This window comes from Vipera berus, assembly GCF_964194415.1.
Source record: "Vipera berus genome assembly, chromosome: 3".
NCBI lineage: Eukaryota > Metazoa > Chordata > Lepidosauria > Squamata > Viperidae > Vipera > Vipera berus.
Window position 1 is genome coordinate 114,161,244 of NC_138204.1, and position 19,315 is coordinate 114,180,558.

The window sequence follows — 19,315 nt, forward strand, 5'->3', positions numbered from 1 at the left end:
TGTCCAATAATCAAGAAGTGATGTATAGATCCATCTCCAACTTTTCAAGCAAGATGCTTTTTAACTAAGTCATTGAGAAATGCTTGTAGAAAAGGGATGTTGTGCTCTAGTTCTGTCTGAAGTCTGTGTTGTGATTCAGGGTCAGCCTGTGGGTTCGGCAGTTGGGTCGGACGACTCAGAGGAGGAGGGGGGTGTTGAAGAGCTTGCTGAGGGGGTTGAAGATCTTGCTGATGAGAGCCCTCAGCCAGGCCCCTCCCACCTGGTCACGACGGAGACCCAGCTGTGTGAGCCTGACAGCGTGGATGAAGATGAGCCACAGCTGGCCCTGTTCAAGGACGCCCGACGCAGGAGGCAGTCAATCAGGAGTAAACAGAGGAAGGCAATGGGGCACCTCGGAAGGAGGCAGAGAGAAGCCACGCCCTGAACTGTATAAAAGGGGAATGCGTGGGAGGGCTGGTTTGCTGAAGGCAACCGCTTGATTAGTTCCTGTTTCATAGCTCCTGTTTCATGGTTGGTGTCTTGTTTTGCTCTGTTTTATGTTAATAAATTTGGCACGCTTAATTCCAGCCTCTTGCCGTTTGTAAAGGGGTTGTCCCTGCCTTTTCTGTAGGGCCGGTAGCAGGCTGGTACAGAACAGTCTTGTCATAGAGATTTGGAAAACTGGATACAGGATTACAATAGATAGCAGATGTTTTCCAGTATCTGAATCTGACAAAATAGAAGTAGAATACTGATATTTTTTTCTGGATGTTTCCTTTTGGTAAACTGTGTTTCTGGATATTTATTTTGTAAATTGTTTTATTTGGAATTTTAACCCTCTGTATGCCATCTAGAGTTACTCTGGTGAGCTGAACTGCTATATAAATTGCTTCAATAAAGTAAGTGGCAGCAAAACTTAGACGTTTGCCATGGAAATTATTAGCATGAGAAATTAGCAGAAATGAATTATCCTGAATTGCTGACTTTGCTTCCAATCTCTTGAGCTGGATTATAGGGACGTTTTCCATTTCTTCAGCACACTAAATTCTTCCCAACTCCCCTACATGAGTCCCTTCTCAAATCAACCTTCCATGTTTTTCATGTCAATTTCATGCAATTGGATATTCTCTGGCTGTTCTAACAAGAGGATAAGCCTGATCTTACAACTTTGACAGTAACTGGGTAATACAACCTAGCGTGTTCCGTTCCATTTCATTTGAGACCCATCCATGTTGGTATAATTTATTTTTCCATGTACCCCGATCTTTTTGATCAGGTCTTAGTAGACACCCACCACCAAGACACAAAGGTTCAAGATAACAATCTTAGGGTTGGGAAATTTCTAACTTTTCCTCATTTCTTATTCATACTCATTTCTTACCCAAGCTCTGCAAATTTCATCTGTGTTATATCTGTGTTTCAATTTTGTTGATGATCCACACACAGGAGCTGATTGTAGATGCAGAAGATACTTGGATCCGCCTAGAAGGTCTTTCTGAAAACACAGAGTACACTGTGCGCCTGCAAGCAGCTCAAGATGCTGTGAGGAGTGGATTTATCTCTGCCATCTTCACTACAGGTAAGAGTACTACATCATCTGTTATGCTATGTCGCATGGCCACCATAGCCGCCATAGCTTTATTAAGAGAGGGATTTTTAAAAATGAACTCTGTCAGATTTGCATCATTCCTTATAATATAACTGCTTAGATTCAGAACAGCACAAATGCAGAGCAATTTTCCTAACTACTCCATGCACAGTTGATTACTATTACTAAGCTTAAACCTCCTAGCAAAAATTAATTCTCCTTCCTCTCCCACACACAAAACAATGAAAGTAAAAGGTATTGTGGAGCCTGCTTACATAATATCTTTTACTGGGTCATGGAAATAGAAAGTAGCATTGCCAGGGCCACAAGAAAGACAGGCCCACAAAAGCAAACACTAAAAGTTTGGGTTTTCACACATACATTCATGCAGTCATGTGGGGATATTGATAAGGGAGAGAGAAAGGTGGGGGGTGGGACGGGATCCCAAGGCTCTTTCCCTGATAATTCCACCATAGTTTTACATTTCCTGATCTAGCACGGAAGGACAAATGGGAAGCGGGAAGGGACTGCATATCCCAGCCTCGGATGACTAAAAATGGTAGATCTATGACTGTCCCAGTCATCCCAATTTATGGACTGCTGATGTACAGAGTGACTGAATTGTTTGAATGAGGAGATCAGCCCCACCGTACAAATCTTTCCACAGGAGTTCAAGATAGAGTTTTTCCAAACCAGTGATCTGTTTCCAAAGTTAGCAATGAAATAAGGACCTGAATAGATGACACAATGGAAAAACAAATCTACTTCTTCAGAAAATTATATATTCCTTTTTAATTTTCTTCCAACAAGACTGAACTTCCTATCCCGTTCATTATGTGACTGCTGTGTGAAACAGCACAGTAACAAATACAAATCCAGCACAGAATAATTTAAGGCAAGGGAAATATAAAGAAAAAAAGGTTTTGACTAGGGCTAGGAAAAGAGTAGAGGTAATATTAGAAAATCTGTCTGAAGAAAGGGTCCCAAAGAGCGGATGCCTCATTAAAAAGCCACTGCTGCCCGTTGATTTATTTTTGGATAATACGAAGTAAATTTTAGCAGACTTTTATGTGGATAGACTTTTACCCAAGGTAATTTCATTGCAATCCCAACATATCTGGAGGGTTTCCAGCTCTTCAAGGTGGTCCATACAAGAAGCACAAGCTGTGACTGTTAACACTAACTTTATCGTAAGGTTACAGTATCAGAATCTTACAGATCAGAAAGTACTTCTCATCTCCTTTACTTTTACTTTCCAGAAAGCTAGGGAGGGTCCCTTCTGAGATGCTTCCCATGCCCCTTTTCCTTCTGTGGACTGAGGTACCCTTTACATTATGATTGTCTAGGCCAGGGATAAGCAACCTTGGCTTTTTTATGACTCGTGGACTTCAACCCCCAGAATTCCTGAGCCAGCCTGGCTCAGGAATTCTTGGAGTTGAAGTCCACGAGTCATAAAAGAGCCAAGGTTGCCTACCCCTGGTCTAGGCTGTGGCTCTTCCTCCTGTCTCCCAAGGCCATTCCCATGCAACCCCATACAATAGTGCCACAAAGACTGGCAAGCCAGGTCTTTCCAAATAACATCATCTGTTACATAAATTCATTTACAGTCGTTGCAAAATATTCAGATTTACTAACTGAAGTTTCCGAAAGGCTTTCAAAAGTGCACCTGGACTGTAAAGTGTTAAAATGATTTTCCTCCAGGCCATGAGCCAGCAGAAAACTATGCTAGTATAAAATGCACTGCCCACAGTCCCAATTGCTAGACAGAATCAGCAGGATGGGTTTTCCCAGAAAAGGAAAAAAGAGAAACAAGGGATGTAGGATGCAAATGTCTCATTTGATCCAAGTATTGGCAGCAGAAGACCCCCTTCCCTTTTCTTCCAGATGCATGCAAAAATATATTTCTTTTCTTTTCTTTTTTCTTTCTTTTTTTTTGCCACTCACTACAACAGTTCCACTTCTCTTGCAAGCCAGGGCAAGAGAAGGTGGGAAACAGATCTTTTGGTGCCAGTTCTCCGTCTCTTCAGCTACCACCTCCCACAGGAAAGCTTTTCATACACTCCCTGAAGATTACATAGCATTAGCACCTAATCTGAACATGGAGTGCATTTTCCAGCATGTGTCACATGGGAGCCCATTGCTGTGCTGGAGTGTGGGTTGTAATCCTTTTTTCCCAGTTGCTATAATTTTATATTTCTGTATATGTTTCTATTTTGATATTGTGAACCACCCAGAATCATGTCTGTGAGATGGGCAGCCATATAAGTCCACTAAATGTATATACATGAATACACACATGCATGCTGGCATGCACACAAACTTACACACCTGTAGATTAGACACTGTTATGGAGCTGAAGCAACAGTTTACTCTGACCACCTTACCTTGCCTTCCTGGGACAGTTTCTTGATCCCACTAAATATCTCTGCAGGATAAGATAAGAACCGTTTCTTCCCCACATTTGTCTAGTACCTAACTGTTTTAATATCTAACATCTATTTATTCCCAGCAAGCAAGATTTTTTTTTAAAAAAATTGAATATCTAACTCCACAATCTGAATGTTTCCTTTGTGTTAAAGTGTCAGCTTATGAAACACATTGTTATAATCCAGGTGCTACTGAGAGAAATCTCGCCTTAGGAGAATACTATTCTGTAAACAGGTTGTGAATAAGAGCAGAACAAAAGAATAGCTGTGTGAAATTATCTCTTTAGAAAGCCATGTTCAAAAATGGTCAAAATCCAATTTCATTTGTATTAAAGTGTTCAGAAGAGATGACAAAAGGAAAAAGAGCTGTCCACCCATTCGCCCAATCTTTGTTTATATCTAGTAGCCTAAAAGGAATGCCTTGGACCTATTGCAGACCTCTGTTTCACTGGGACAAATAAAAAGGTTTTTGAAGTGTCAGTTAACAACTCTGGCTATCAACAAACACAAAGGCCGCTTGCTTTAAATACTTGGAGATCAGTGGCTGCTACCTTATCCTTCCTTCCACTTCAGTTAGGATAAAGGATTAGAGCAAGTTTGTTGCAAAGGATAAAAACAGTGTTTTCAAAATGATCCATCCAGCTTAGTTAAAGCATATCAAATTGCTTGGTGTTATTTGACACAGCATGTTTACATACATCTTCTCACGATCACTTGTCAAAGAATCAGTGTTGGAAGGAACCTTGGAGGTCTTCTAGTCCAACCCCCTGCCCAGTGCAGAAATCCTCTTTACATCCGGGATATATGGCTGTCCAATTTTTTTCTTGAACACTTCCAGTAATGGAACACCTGTGATTTCAGGAAGTAGGTTGTTCCACTGCTTAATAGCTCTTACATTTAGGAAATTCCACCTTATTTCATTTCCAATGTGTCACTGTAAAGCTTCCATACCTTGTGCTCTATCCTTGAGTGCTCTAGAGAATAAATCCACACTCCCTTCCCTGTGACATCTCTTCATCTACCAGACGGTTGGTGTTGTGTGACCCCTTAGCCTTCTCTTCTGTGAGCTAAATACATCACGTTCCTTTAAACAACCTTTGGAGGATTTAGTTTCCAAGCCCCTCAGCATCTTTGTGGCTTTTCTCTGCTTTCCTCCCACTTCTCAGTGCCTTTGATTTACACCAGATCAACCAACTTCTATACTTTTAAGTGTCTTTCTGTTTATTAAGGAAATACTGTGATGGGGACAGATTTTAAAACAATCTTCATCCCTAGACGCATGGGTTTTAACACTATAGAGATTCAGGATCAAGAGCCAATCCAGTGCAGATTTGGCAAGGTACATCCACTCAGTCAGCCTTCCAAGTGCACTATAGAGATGATCAACTGAAGACTCCTTACAACAGCCTTCTCCAGTCTGGGCCTCCAGATGTATGAACCCAACTTACAGAATTCACAATATAATGTGTGTAGTCTTGACAAAAAAAACAAAAACAAAAATCTCTCAAGACACCAGTCTGATTAAATTCTGGTAACGCTTTCCAGAACAATAAGGTATATTTAACAAAAAGGAAATTCCCTGGCTTTACACTGAAAGTGTTATGCCTGTTCATGTTTATTGGAAACATAACAAAGGCCTTTTATTCCTTGCATCTTGTTAATAACTATCTGTCCTTTGTTGTTCGTATGTATAAAAACCTTTAGAGGAAACACATTACAAGTTGCACAATGGAAACGTTATTTTGAATGTCACCCATTTCTTCCAAGATCTGTTGAAAATTTTAAAGGCATTAATATAAATGGAAAATAAATAATCCCCATGGAGTGAGTTGGGGAGTACAAATGGCTTAAATGTTATAAAAAGCAAATGTCTCTTTGCACAGTGAAAGTCTTAGAAATATCTATGAATCTAAAAAAAGAAAATTATATGAGCAATATTAGTCCCAAAGGCAAAATTCTACGTGTTCCTTGTCATTAAAGCAATGAAGAGCCATTGGCAGTGCCCTGGAAAACTCTTGCTCCATTTCTTGAGAAGCAAAAGTAAACAAAATATGTGCAAAACAACCCAAATTAGCTACTAGTATTGATGATTATTAGTTTGGATAATGAAATGTCTGTGAGAAAACTCCCAAGCTCAAAGAGCACTAATGACTCCTCACAACCCAAATGATTTGATGGAGTTCAATCATTTACTGGTACAGAAATTAAACATAAATGTATGCAGTATTCTTCATGGTACCTAAGACTAGCATAACCAATTTTTTTTCTATTTACAAAATCTTAGCCATCTGTAAAAGCACAACAACTGATCTGATGTTTTAAACCAGGAAGATCCCAAGTTAACTCCCGAGTCTGTGGGTAGAATTTTTATGTCATTTACTTTCCCCTGACTCTAAACTGTACCCCTTATTTGGATCAAGGTTTGTGCAAACTCAGCACCATGGTCAAGTCAGAAGGTCAAAAATACTGATAGCAGAGAACAGTTCTCTTCCAAAGTATACCTCAGAATATCATGCACTAGAAGGGGTCTAAATGGGAAAGGGATCCCTATTTGAGGAAAGAGGAGTGTCTTCAATGATCTCTCCAGTAGTACCCTATGTACAGCAATTCTAGGCTAACCTTCTCAAAGGAAGGTTGCACAGACATCCCTCTCGGCAATTCCCATTTGCATTGCTGATTGCTGGGATTCATGGGAAAACAAGGGACAATGTGGCAAAAGAGTATTTGTCTAAGGTCATACAGCCAGTTATCATGTCCCGTGTCTCTTGCTATTCAGGGCAAATGGCAGAGGTTTGTCATCAATTTCTTGAAATATTGTTATTAGCTTAAAAACAGTCTGAAGCTTGTTTGATACCCAGTTTTCTGTGTACAAACCGCATTCACATTTTTCAGTGCTGTTCCTTCAAATAGTTGTGAAAAGAATGGTTGTAAATCAAGGACTACCTGTAACCCCACATGGATCAAGTTCCTCCCTGGTTTTGAATAATTTCTTGTGGTAAAATTAGAAGGGACCCTTAGATCACATCCCTAGTTATTAGCAAAAAAATACTAGTGATATTCGTATTAAGGAACGTATTTTCTTTTCTTTGAAGTGAATGCGATGTGACCCTCCTCATTGATCTTGATTAGTTATGAATGGTATTACAATATGTAAAGAATCCTGCAATCTCTCTTCTGCTGTGTTATTGCCCTAATCTACAGGAGGCCGTGTATTTGTGAATCCTCAGGACTGTGCCCAGCATTTGATCAATGGCGACAATTTGAGTGGCATTTACACCATTTCCCTTAATGGGGATCTCAGCCAGAGAGTACAAGTATACTGTGATATGACTACAGATGGCGGTGGATGGATTGTAAGTGAATAAACAATGCCACATGTTATCCAGTTCAGTTATCAGAGGTAGAAGAAAATGAATGCCTCTAGTCTAGCATATAAATGATACCACTGTTATGTAGTGCAACTTCTCACTTTACAAACACCAACTTATGTTTTGAATGTTTGGCAAAACAACTATCTTTATTCATTTTTAAAAAAATTCTTTCATGTCTTCATGTTTAAATTAGAGATTGCAGTGCAAAGCTTTCTGAAAAGACTCTTAAATCCTGAAAAAAGAAACATTTTAGTCCATCAGAGAATTTGAGGTTATTAGCGTGAAACTCTAAGGGTTGTTGGTATAGAACAAGTGGATGGAAAAATTTATATCAAGGCCCACTTTAAATGGCTGGTCTCCAAAACAAAACTTATTTTGGAAAGCAAAGGTGGGAAGGGTCTTACAGGTACTTACTGTATATTTTACCTGAATGAAAGTTCTTAGATAAAAGATGGTAAAGCAGGAACCAAAAATATGAATCAAGCATCAGAATGTCTTGCTGAGATATTCTATTTTCCATGCCCTGAGGACTAGGTTAATGATAGTTACAATCAGGTTCCTTGTGATTGGTTTTACACTGAAACTCCTTTTGGGAGTGAAGCTGCAACTGATTCATGGTTCTATCAAGGAAATTAATCAAGAGTGAAATTTCCATGTTCACTACTCGATATATTGCAGCTGGAGGGAATGTGCGTACCCAGGATTGGCTACAGAAGACCTGTGAGGATTTAATCTCAAAAGGAAATGTGTTTCATTTTTAATCAAGGTATGGGCAAAAGGCCTTGTTGCTGATATTTTCATTTCATATGTAGGAGATAGCAGATTACACACATACACACATACAAACACACTCACACATAAACATAAACACACATAACAGGATTAGATTGCAGTCAATACTGTGTATTAGCCATCCCCTTCATGGATTACTGCCTTGTCGTGGTGAAGGGGCTTGCGTAATTCAATGAAGCTATGAGCTATGCCGTGCAGGGCCACCCAAGGTCATAACAGAGAGTTCTGACAAAACGTGATCCACTGGAGAAGGAAATGGCAACCCACTCCAGTATCTTTGCCATGAAAACCCCATGGACAGTACCAAAAGGCAAAAAGATATAACGCTGGAAGATGAGCCCCTCAGGTCAGAAGGCATCCAATATGCTACTGGGGAAGAGCAGAGGGCTAGTACTAGTAGTGCCAGAAAAAATGAAGCGACTGGGCCAAAGCCGAAAGGACGTTCAGCTGTGGATGTATCTGGTGGTGAAAGGAAAGTCCAATGCTGTAAAGATTTTCTCTCCATAGGAACCTGGAATGTAAGATCCATGAATCAAGGCAAGCTGGACATGGTCAAACAAGAGATGACAAGACTGAACATCGACATCTTAGGAATCAGCGAACGGAATGGGTAAATTTAATTCGGATGACCATCAGGTATACTACTGCGGGCAAGAATCCCTCAGAAGAAATGGAGTAGCCTTCATAGTCAATAAAAGAGTAGGAAAAGCAATACTGGGATATTATCTCCAAAATGACAGAATGATCTCAGTTCGAATCCAAGGCAAACCATTCAATATCACAGTAGTCCAAGTCTATGCCCCAACCACCAGTGCTGAAGAGGATGAAATTGACCGGCTCTACGAAGCCCTACAGCACCTTATAGAACTAACACCAAAAAATGATGTCCTTATCATCATGGGGGATTGGAATGCTAAAGTAGGAAGCCAAAACATAACCGGAATAACAAGCACGTTTGGCCTTGGAGTATAAAATGAAGCAGAGCAAAGGCTGATAGAATTTTGTCAAGAGAATACGATGGTCATAGCAAGCACTCTTTTCCAACAACCCAAGAGATGGACATCACCAGACAGTCAACACAGAAATCAGATTGACTATGTGCTCTGCAGCCAAAGATGGAGAAGCTCTATACAGTCAGTAAAAACAAGACCAGGAGCTGACTGTGGCTCAGACCATGAGCTTCTTGTTGCAAAGTTTAGGCTTAAACTGAAGAAAATAGGGAAAAGCACTAGGCCACTCAGGTATGAATTAAATCATATCCCTGACAAATATATAGTAGAGGTGACAAATAGATTTAAGGAATTAGATCTGATAGACAGAGTGCCTGAAGAACTATGGACAGAGGTTCACAACATTGTACAAGAAGTAACAACTAAAACCATGCCAAAAAAAGAAATGCAAGAAAGCAAAATGGCTGCCTGAGGAAGCTTTGCAAATAGCTGAGGACAGGAGGGAAGCCAAAGGCAAAGGAGAAAAAGAAAGATACACCCAATTGAATGCAGAATTCCAGAGAATAGCTAGAAGAGATAAGAATGCCTTCTTAAATGAACAGTGCAAAGAAATAGAAGAAAACAATAGAATAGGGAGGACTATTTATTTATTTATTTATTTATTTTATATACCGCCCTTCTCCCGGAGGACTCAGGGCGATGTACAGAGCAATAAAGTAAGAATACAATAATGCAATAGAGATCTCTAGAGATCTCTTCAAGAAATTTGGAGAGATGAAGGGAACATTTCATGCAAAAATGGGCATGATAAAGGACCAAAATGGCAGGGACCTAACAGAGGCAGAAGAGATTAAGAAGAGGTGACAAAATTACACAGAAGAACTATACAAAAATGAGCTTAACATCCCTGATAACCATGATGAGGTGGTCACTGACCTTGAGCCAGACATCATAGAATGTGAAGTGAAGTGGACCTTTAAAAAACTGAGCAACAACAAAGATAGTGGAGGTGATAGTATTCCAGCTGAGCTATTTAAAAACTTAAAAGATGATGCAGTGAAAGTGCTACACTCAATTTGCCAGGAAATTTGGAAAACTCAACAGTGGCCACAGGATTGGAAAAGATCAGTTTACATTCCAATTCCAAAGAAAAGCAGTGCCAAAGAATGTTCAAACTATCGCACCATTGCACTCATTTCACATGCTAGTAAAGTTATGCTTAAAATCCTACAAGCTAGACTCCAGCAGTATGTGGATCAAGAACTACCAGAAGTACAGGCAGGATTTCGAAGAGGCAGAGGAACTAGAGGTCAAATTGCCAACATACGCTGCATCATGGAGAAAGCTAGGCAGTTCCAGAAAAACATTTACTTCTGCTTCATTGACTATGATAAAGCCTTTGGTTGTGTGGATCACAACAAACTGTGGCAAGTTCTTAAAGAGGTGGGAGTACCAGACCATCTCATTTGTCTCTTGAGAAACCTATATGCGGGTCAAGAAGCAACAGTGAGAACTGGATACGGAACCACCGATTGGTTCAAAATTGGGAAAGGAGTCCAGCAAGGCTGCATACTATCGCCCTGCCTATTTAACTTACGGTATATGCAGAGCACATCATGAGAAAGGCAAGGCTAGATGAATCAAAAGTTGGAATTAAGTTTGCTGGGAGAAATATCAACAACCTAATTTGCAGATGATACCACTCTAATGGCAGAAAGTGAAGAAGAACTAAAGAGCCTCTTGTTGCGGGTGAAGAAGGAGAGTGCAAAACTTGGGTTGAAACTAAACATTAAGAAAACCAAGATCATGGCATCCGGCCCTCTCAATTCCTGGCAAATAGATGGAGAAGAAATGGAGGTAGTGACAGATTTTATTTTCCTGGGCTCCAAGATCACTGCAGATGGGGACTGTAGCCAAGAAATTAAAAGACACTTGCTCCTGGGGAGGAAAGCAATGGCAAATCTAGACAGCATACTAAAAAGCAGAGACATCACCCTGTCAACAAAAGTCCATATAGTCAAGGCTATGGTCTTCCCAGTTGCAATGTATGGCTGTGAAAGTTGGACCATAAGAAAGTCTGAGCACCAAAGAATTGAGGCCTTTGAACTATGGTGCTGGAGAAGACTCCTGCGAGTCCCTTGGACTGCAAGGCGATCAAACAGGTCAGTCCTAGAGGAGATCAACCCTGACTGCTCTTTAGAAGGCCAGATCCTGAAGTTGAAACTCAAATACTTTGGCCACCTAATGAGAAGGAAGGACTCACTGGAGAAGAGCCTAATGCTGGGAAAGATTGAGGGCAATAGAAGAAGGGGACGACAGAGAATGAGGTGGCTGGATGGAGTTACTGAAGCAGTAGGCGTGAGCTTAAATGGACTCCAGAAGATGGTAGAGGACAGGAAAGCCTGGAGGAACGTTGTCCATAGGGTCGCGATGGGTCGGACACAACTTCGCAGCTAACAACACAACAACAACAAAGCCATCCTCAAAAGATAGATCAGAGATAGCAAAAGTAACAATAAACCACTCACATACTGTAAAGCCAAGTGAAGCCATAAAATTCAAACATTTCTTACATAACCTGCATGAAGAAAAATGCATTCCTACTCCATCCATTTCAAAGCTTGCTTATTCAAGTTCATATTCAAACTTTCGCAGATAAAGCTGCTCATCTTTCCGGCTGGAGTGGCTTAAAAATTTTTTAAAAAATCCTGCTATTGCTGCTCTCACAGCTGAGCAGAAATAGTTTAGGTTCCATCTAGCACAAGGGTCTTCAAACATGGCCCTCTTATGACTTGTGGACTTCAACTTCCAGAATTCCTAAGCCAGTGTACCAAGTTTGAAGACCCCTGATCTAGCACATCATGTTGATTCACTTGAGAAGTTGTCCAACAACATATCTAGAAATCATCCCTGATTTCCTAAAAGAGTTGGGGGGGGAATCATATTTCAGATGTTTATAGAACTTCTGGTATAGCAATAAAGATAAAAAGGGATAATAATCAACATTCAGTATTAAATATTCATATCTTCAGGACTACCTCCTTCAACCAGAATTAATCTATTCTAATATCAACTATATGGAGAAAATTGCTCATAGTTCCCTCTACCACCACTACAATGGCTGAGGCTAGGAAGAGATACTTCTCTCTTGGGTCAAGCCACAGGAAGACAGCATGCCCAACCATGCCAGTCTTCTAGAAGTTGGTCAAAATCAAGCCATTCCAGAATATTTTTGGTTAATTAATTGATATAGCTTCACTGAAGTGTTTTTAAATAGTTTTTCTTGAAAGATTTTAAATAAAAAAAGAACAGATAACATGTTTGTGTGTGTTTGTGTACCTCTCCCCTGAGATTTCATCCTAATTTCTTTCGTTCTGTAGCCTTTTCAATCATCTAAACTAGTGATGACGAACCTTTTAGAGACCGAGGGCCCAAAGTGCAACCCTAAACGCAGTTATGTATCGTTGGGTGCTGGGTGGGCGTGGCCAATTGGGTGGTCATGGCCCATTGGGTGGGCATGGCTGTGGTGGTAACGGCAGACTGGGTGGGACTAAAAAGCTCAGTCAATCAATTCCAACTTTGTGAGATCTTTTTTTTCCCCACGAGAAGTTGAAATTGATTGATTGATTGAACCTGTGGCATGTGTGCCATAGGTTCGCCACCACGGATCTAAACCATGCTATTAAATCATTTTCTTTCTTACACAAAAAGTCCATAAGGGGTTTCCAGGCTATTGATTAATGTAAATCAAAGAAGTCAGTTTGTCCATCTCAGTAGGTTCTGTCACTTCCACCAATTATTCCTCCATTGTGGGTAATGCCAAATCTTTCCATTTTTCCGCACAGAAGGTTGTTTTTTTTTTTTACTGAAATCAATGGTAATGGTTTTCATGGTTTTACTTTTTTTCACTTGTTTTGTTGTCTTGTATATAAACTGACTGGAGTAAAAGAAAAAATGCAGTGGTTTAAAAATCTGGTAAATAAATTCTTTCACTGAATGTAAGGAAAGTGTACAACTAGTTCAGAAACTCCCTGGAATTTCTTAAGTCTATTTTAAACTCATCAACTTTTTCCCTTTGAGGTTTTCTCTTAGAAATATCACACATCTTCCTGCAAGACATATTGCAAATCTTCTCATTTCTTACAGCAGACATGTCAAACACAAGGCCCGTGGGCCAGATCCGACCCACCATGTGGTTCTGTCTGGCCCAGGGACCTGCTCTGGAAACAGCAAAGGACCGGCCCGTGGCAACTTGGCCCAGCCCAGGCTGACCGGGCACTGATCTACAACCTGGTGCCAGCCATCAAAGCCAGAACATGTTCAGCCTTAGATCCATGGGGCAGCCCTGGAACCAACGATGGAGCACCCCTGCCCTGCGCCCTGGGCATGCATGCAAGTGGAGTCTGGCAACCCTGCTTAATGTCTTGGCCTGCAGGCTGACTTCACCCAGGACGCCAGCGCTGGTTCTCCTGTGTGCACACTCAGGGATGGGGCAGAGGCGGCAGGGCAGCTCCTCGCTGGTTCCAGGGCTACCCTGTGGATCTAAGACTGAGTATGTTCTGGCTTTGACGGATGCAACCAGGTTGTAGATTAGCATCACCCCTCTCTCCCATCAGCACCTCCATGGCCTGCTCACTGACCTAACCTTGCAGCCTGCCCCGCCCCGTGGGATAGCGACGTCCGGCAGCAGCATGGACGCTGGTAGCAATCTCTCCCCCTCCCATCAGCCCTTCCTGAGCATGGAGGAAGGAAAGAGGTGAGAAGAAGGGAGGGAGGGAGAGAGGGAAGGAAGGAAGGTAAGGACAGAATTAAGGAAGGAAGGAAGATTATAATGAGAGGGAGGAAAAGTCTGAGGGAAGTCCTGCCTTAGCACATGGCCACGAGCAGCCCTGCTGCCCTTTTGCCATCCCCTTGTCCCATCCTCCTGACCTCTCCTCGTGGTCTTCCATCCTATCGCTGAGGATGCTTTGGATTCAAAGGAGAGTGAGCCAATCAGCAGCAGCCTTGAGGAGAGAAGCACAACCGGGTGCCCCCATGAGAAAGGCTGGACTGGGTCCTTGCCCTCCATTGCCCAGGGCTCCGGGTAACCCACATCACTGGGAGTACTCTGCATGGCTTAAGAGGGACAGCAAGGCTCCTGTGATGGAGAAGGGTATAGTGCTCATCCTGGTCTCACCTTCCTCGGCTGGAGACAATGGATCCACCCAGCCCCGCCCAGGCCACTACAGGTGCCCCAATATAAGCAATGTTGAGGTGGCCACACCCATGCCCACCCTGCCACACCCACCCCCACTATGCCCACCCTGGCCCCCCAAAGTCAACCACAACCCTGATGCAGCCCTCAAGGAAATCGAGTTTGACACCCCTGTCTTACAGTATCTTTCACCTTGATCTTTCCTTGCAGGTCTTCCAGAGAAGACACAATGGATTGACTGATTTCTTTCGCAAATGGGCAGACTATCGCACTGGCTTTGGAAACCTAGAGGATGAGTTCTGGCTGGGTAACAAATTGCTAATTTTGTTTGCCACTGACTCTGTCTATGGAGAAACTAGATATCTGCTCATCATAGCATCTGAAAACATATACACATTTTCTCTGTCTCCCCTTCTCCCCAATCACCCATTTTAATCATGGTTTTCTCTGCCTCGACAAATAGTTTGGTTGGCTTGCCAGCTTTATTCATTTTTTGTTCTGATTTTTATTAATGACAAACCACATGCTATGAAAGCACATAAAATGGGTTCTTTGCTTCTACCTTACTGTGCAGGTAACATGGCAATCCAAATTGCCCTTTTGCTTCCATAGAATGTGTTGATCAAATTCTTTGTTCAGATGACATGGAATCATTGTGTTCTACACATATACTTTTAATTGTATCACATGCAGTTATACAGCATTATAGTATCTGCTGAAAGACAAGCCTACGCCAAGGCGTTATTGTGCATTAAGTTTATATTCCTTCCAACAGGCAATTGTACAGGAAGCACAATATACGTCCTAGCCCTACCTTAGTGTATTATAAGGAAATATCAGTAGGACATAATTAAATGAATTCCTTTACTACAGAGAACTCTGTTCTTCTGTGACAGACTATATACTACATTAAACACAATATCCCCCCAAAAAGTCTTTGCTGAGAAGATGCTAATTCCTAATCTGGCTGCGCTCTATAAAAATAAAGATTCTCTCAATCTGAGTCTGACTCAAGGTAGCTATACAGATATGGCTATATAAATTTTTGGTCAGTAATGCACTAGAGTTTTTTTCCCCAGATTCCCAATCTACCCTGCAGCCTTTGGATTTCTTAATGATTTCCCTTCCAAGTCTTAACCAGGTTCAACACTGCCTTAGAAACAACCAAGATCAAGTAGATGCTGCCATCTGCTGTACACAAATGTTCAGTATCCATTTAGCCTAATAAATATGCCTGGATCTGTGGAGGAGAATTTGATTTGATTTGATGTATTAACTATTCCTCTTCCATAAAACAAAGAACCAAATTGGCAAACTTATTTGATCATGAAAGGTAGCTCTAACTCTCCCTTTTACCAACAACCGTAGTTTTTAATTTATGACTAATGTATTCTGGATGGGCATTTTGGTAAAAAAAATTGTATTTCATTTTTCACTTCATTGTCTCCTTTAGTCCTGTGGAAGGAATTTATTAAGGAGTCAAACTATTCCTTTTCTATGCCTGGAATAGCAGAAAAGAGATTCTGCTGGTTATGTTTCTTCATTTCATTGAGGTAGCAGGATTTTGCTCTTTAACTTGCTGTCAGATTTCTTTGTCTCTCCCTAGAAGATTAAAACATATGGTTCCTTGACCTCTCCCTCAACATTTCTCACCCATTCCCACAAAAAAATCTGCAAATCCATCTGAGAGGGAAAACGTGGGGACAGAGAGAGAGATTAATAGCTTCTGTGTTTAAAGGGGCAGGATAGGAGAATCACTAGAGAATTTTTCAGCATAGTCATGAATTTCAGTGAGGGAAACATACAAAACAGATTATTGGAATAAATTGGTTTAAGATAAGTGTAATGATATTCATTAAATAATCTCTGTGCCCTGAGGATTTCATGATCTTGGAAAATTCATGGACGTGTATGCTGATCAGTTCCCCATAGTGGAGCAGTGGGCTAATGCCTCCTTAAGTAACACCAGCTGCCTGCAATTAGTGCAGGTTCGAGTCCCACCAGGCTCAAGGTTGACTCAGCCTTCCATCCTTCCGAGGTAGGTAAAATGAGGACCCAGATTGTTGGGGGCAATAAGCTGACTTTGTAATAATGCCACTTGGGGGGGGGGCGAAAGCCCTAATAAGCAGGCGTATACATAGAATGAAGGCTATTGCTAAGCACATTGATTTGTGCTTCTTAGATTGTAAGCCGCCCTGAGTCTTCAGAGAAGGGCGGGATATAAATGGGATTAAAATAAAAATAAAATAAATAAAATATAAGAGGAGGATACCAATACCAGTCCGGCAAAAACAGCTTGACATACAGCATAAAGAGCTTTCTAGAACCATCATGAAAAATTTCTGGATGTGGTAAAGAAATAAACTATCCCTTCCTCAAAAGGCTAGGCCAGTGGATCAGTGTTATTGTTGTTTTTAATAGTCATTCTACTGTAAAAGCAGCCTTCACACCCATACAGCAAGTTCATCAAGTTGGCTTTGGAAGAGGTTTCCAAATCAGATACCCAGTATGCTTATTAACATATAAATGAAATAGTAACCTACTATAAAAAATATTGTAGAGACTTATTTGGATCTTTCAAAGGAGACTAGTATCTTTAACACAACCAATGAAATATTTTTACATTTTATTGGTTTTTATTTTCATAAATACTTTCCTGAATACAACAATATAATAAATGATAAAATATAACCAAAGACAGAAATACCATCTGAAATATGAATTCCATTATTCATTGTTTACAGATTTCTAGATACAAAGTCTTATAAAATCTCTGCTTATGTTCTGTTTATGTTCTCTCCAGGGCTAGATAATATGCACAAGATCACATCACAAGGGCGCTATGAACTACGAATAGATATGAGAGATGGTCAAGAAACAACTTATGCCTATTATGACAAGTTTTCCATTGGAGATGCCAGGAATCTGTACAAGCTCCGGATAGGGGAATATAATGGCACTGCTGGTATGCCTTTAAAAATTACTCCTCCCATCCCACACTATCTCAACAGGTCTTCTTATGGAGCAGGGAGAATGAAGGATGGGGGAGAGGGAAAGGAACTAATCTATGGGCTTTCAACCCTTAGAACCACTTCCTTGACATCATTCCCATTCATTCTCTTCTTCAGAATAACAGAATTGGAAGGGAGGTCTTCTAGTTCAACCCCCTACTCAAGCAGGAAACCCTGTACCATTTCAGACAAATGGTTGTCCAATCTCCTTTTAAAAATCTCTAGTATTGAAGCACCCACAGCTTCTGGAGGCAAGTCATTCCACTGGTTAATTGTTCTGTCAGGAAATTTCTCCTTAGTTTTAGGTTTTAGTTTCCATCCATTGCTCCTTGTCCCACCTTCAGGTGCTTTGGAGAATATGTTGACATCCCCCCCTTTTTTGTGACAGCCCCTAAGATATTGAAACACTGCTACCATGTCACCCTTTTCTCTAGACTAGCCTGAAGGCTGCTGCTGTCAGTCCTTTTCTTCTTCTTCTTTTGGATCCTTGTGGCAGAGTGGGGACAAATGGGTCAATCCCAGGAATCTCCAAGGAATCTTCCATTGACTGGCCAGGAAAATGCCACTGGACCAACTAGGAATTCTTTCTGGCTGAGTAAATAGCCCCAGAGAAATTTGCGACCCTTTTTAAAACGAAGATCCCAAAGAGCCCTGAGCCCATCACTTCTCCTTCCAGCCCTGAGCATTTGGCAAGGCTGGAGACAAGGGACCAGTGCCTGGATGTCAGCAGAGCAGCTGGTCCTCACAGTGGGTGTGCTTGGAAGAAATGGCAGCGGTGGTGGGCCTTCTCTCACAGGTGCACCATGCTTTAGGCCTGGATCTCTGCAGGGAGTACCCAGGAGTGCTTGGCCAATGAGCTGCTGTGATTCCAGGCTCTGACTCACCCCAGCCTCGAGGACTTCTAATTTGAGAAGATTCAAGTTTAAAGAAAGACAAGGCCCACTGCAATTCTCTTGTCTCTCTCTTGAATTGTTCTGCATTGATTTGTCCTGCAGTGAGTTGTCCCAGTTGAGATGGCCAGGGCAAGAGAGCCAGGGTGAGTTGGCTGTGGCAAGTTGTCCTAGACCCCTTAACATTTGCATATCAAATTGATTCCATAATCAATTTCTATAGAACAAATTCTATAGAAAGTAATAGTATTTTTTAGTTTTAAAAAGTTTAATCAGTTGTTCCAGTACCTCAGTTGTCTCAAAAGCTGAAAATGCTACTCATATAACACTGCAGTCCTTAAGGATCCTAAAAACCAGCATAAAATATGCATATGTATTGGAGCAAGATGTGTATTGGAGGATGTAGCCACCTACTCTGAAAGCTACTATTTTACGCCAATATGTTCAGCTGTCCTCTCTTCCTAACAAAAATAAATAGCCAAGTGCTATCTGTTTACAGTACAGCCATGATGTCCCATTACAAGCCATTTACATGCAACAATTCGTTCTTAAAATCCTGATGTTGCCACTGTTTAATTTGGTCCAATTTCCACAACTGCACAGAAGATCAACACTGTTTATATGGGCTGATACTCTGTTCATCATAGTACAATACTTGAAGCCACATAACAATCTTATTTCAGCTGCCAAGAGACAGAAAAACCACTATAGAAATGGTTGTGACACAGAAGGATAAGAAAGGTACAGAGTTAGACTGTATTCCCAGGAGATTTAAGTAGCTCCGTTTTGCCATCTTTGGTGGAAATTTTTGTAGGACTCGGCAGTCATTTCTAACTATATTATGTTGCCCTTCAAAATATTAGATTTGCTGTGTAGCCAGTTCTTGCAGGCATTGAGCAAGACAGAAGGTTCAAAACAGCAAGAGGCTTTATTGAAGGTCAGAACATAACAGAAGCAACATAGGAGCTGCTGCACAGCTATTTATATGGTTGGCCAATAGGCAGCGACCAATAGGTTTAAAGCAGTGGTTTCCTGCCCAAAAACCTACTTAGCTGGCTGGAGACAACCAGTCTGGGTCAGCCCAGCAACCGTTACAACATATATGTGACTAGAG

At 41.2% G+C, this 19,315-nt stretch overlaps 1 protein-coding gene across 1 annotated transcript in view; it reads left to right on the plus strand.

Annotated features, from left to right (window-relative positions):
• TNR (tenascin R) overlaps positions 1-19,315 on the plus strand; it is a gene marked incomplete at both ends in the record, with an annotated part of 123,823 nt that overhangs the window by 96,776 nt on the left and 7,732 nt on the right. Inside the window, 4 exons of the mRNA XM_081322559.1 lie at positions 1,426-1,558; positions 7,195-7,346; positions 14,511-14,607; positions 17,104-17,265. Coding sequence (XP_081178685.1) covers positions 1,426-1,558; positions 7,195-7,346; positions 14,511-14,607; positions 17,104-17,265 — 544 coding nt within the window. The remainder of the gene's footprint in view (positions 1-1,425; positions 1,559-7,194; positions 7,347-14,510; positions 14,608-17,103; positions 17,266-19,315) is intronic.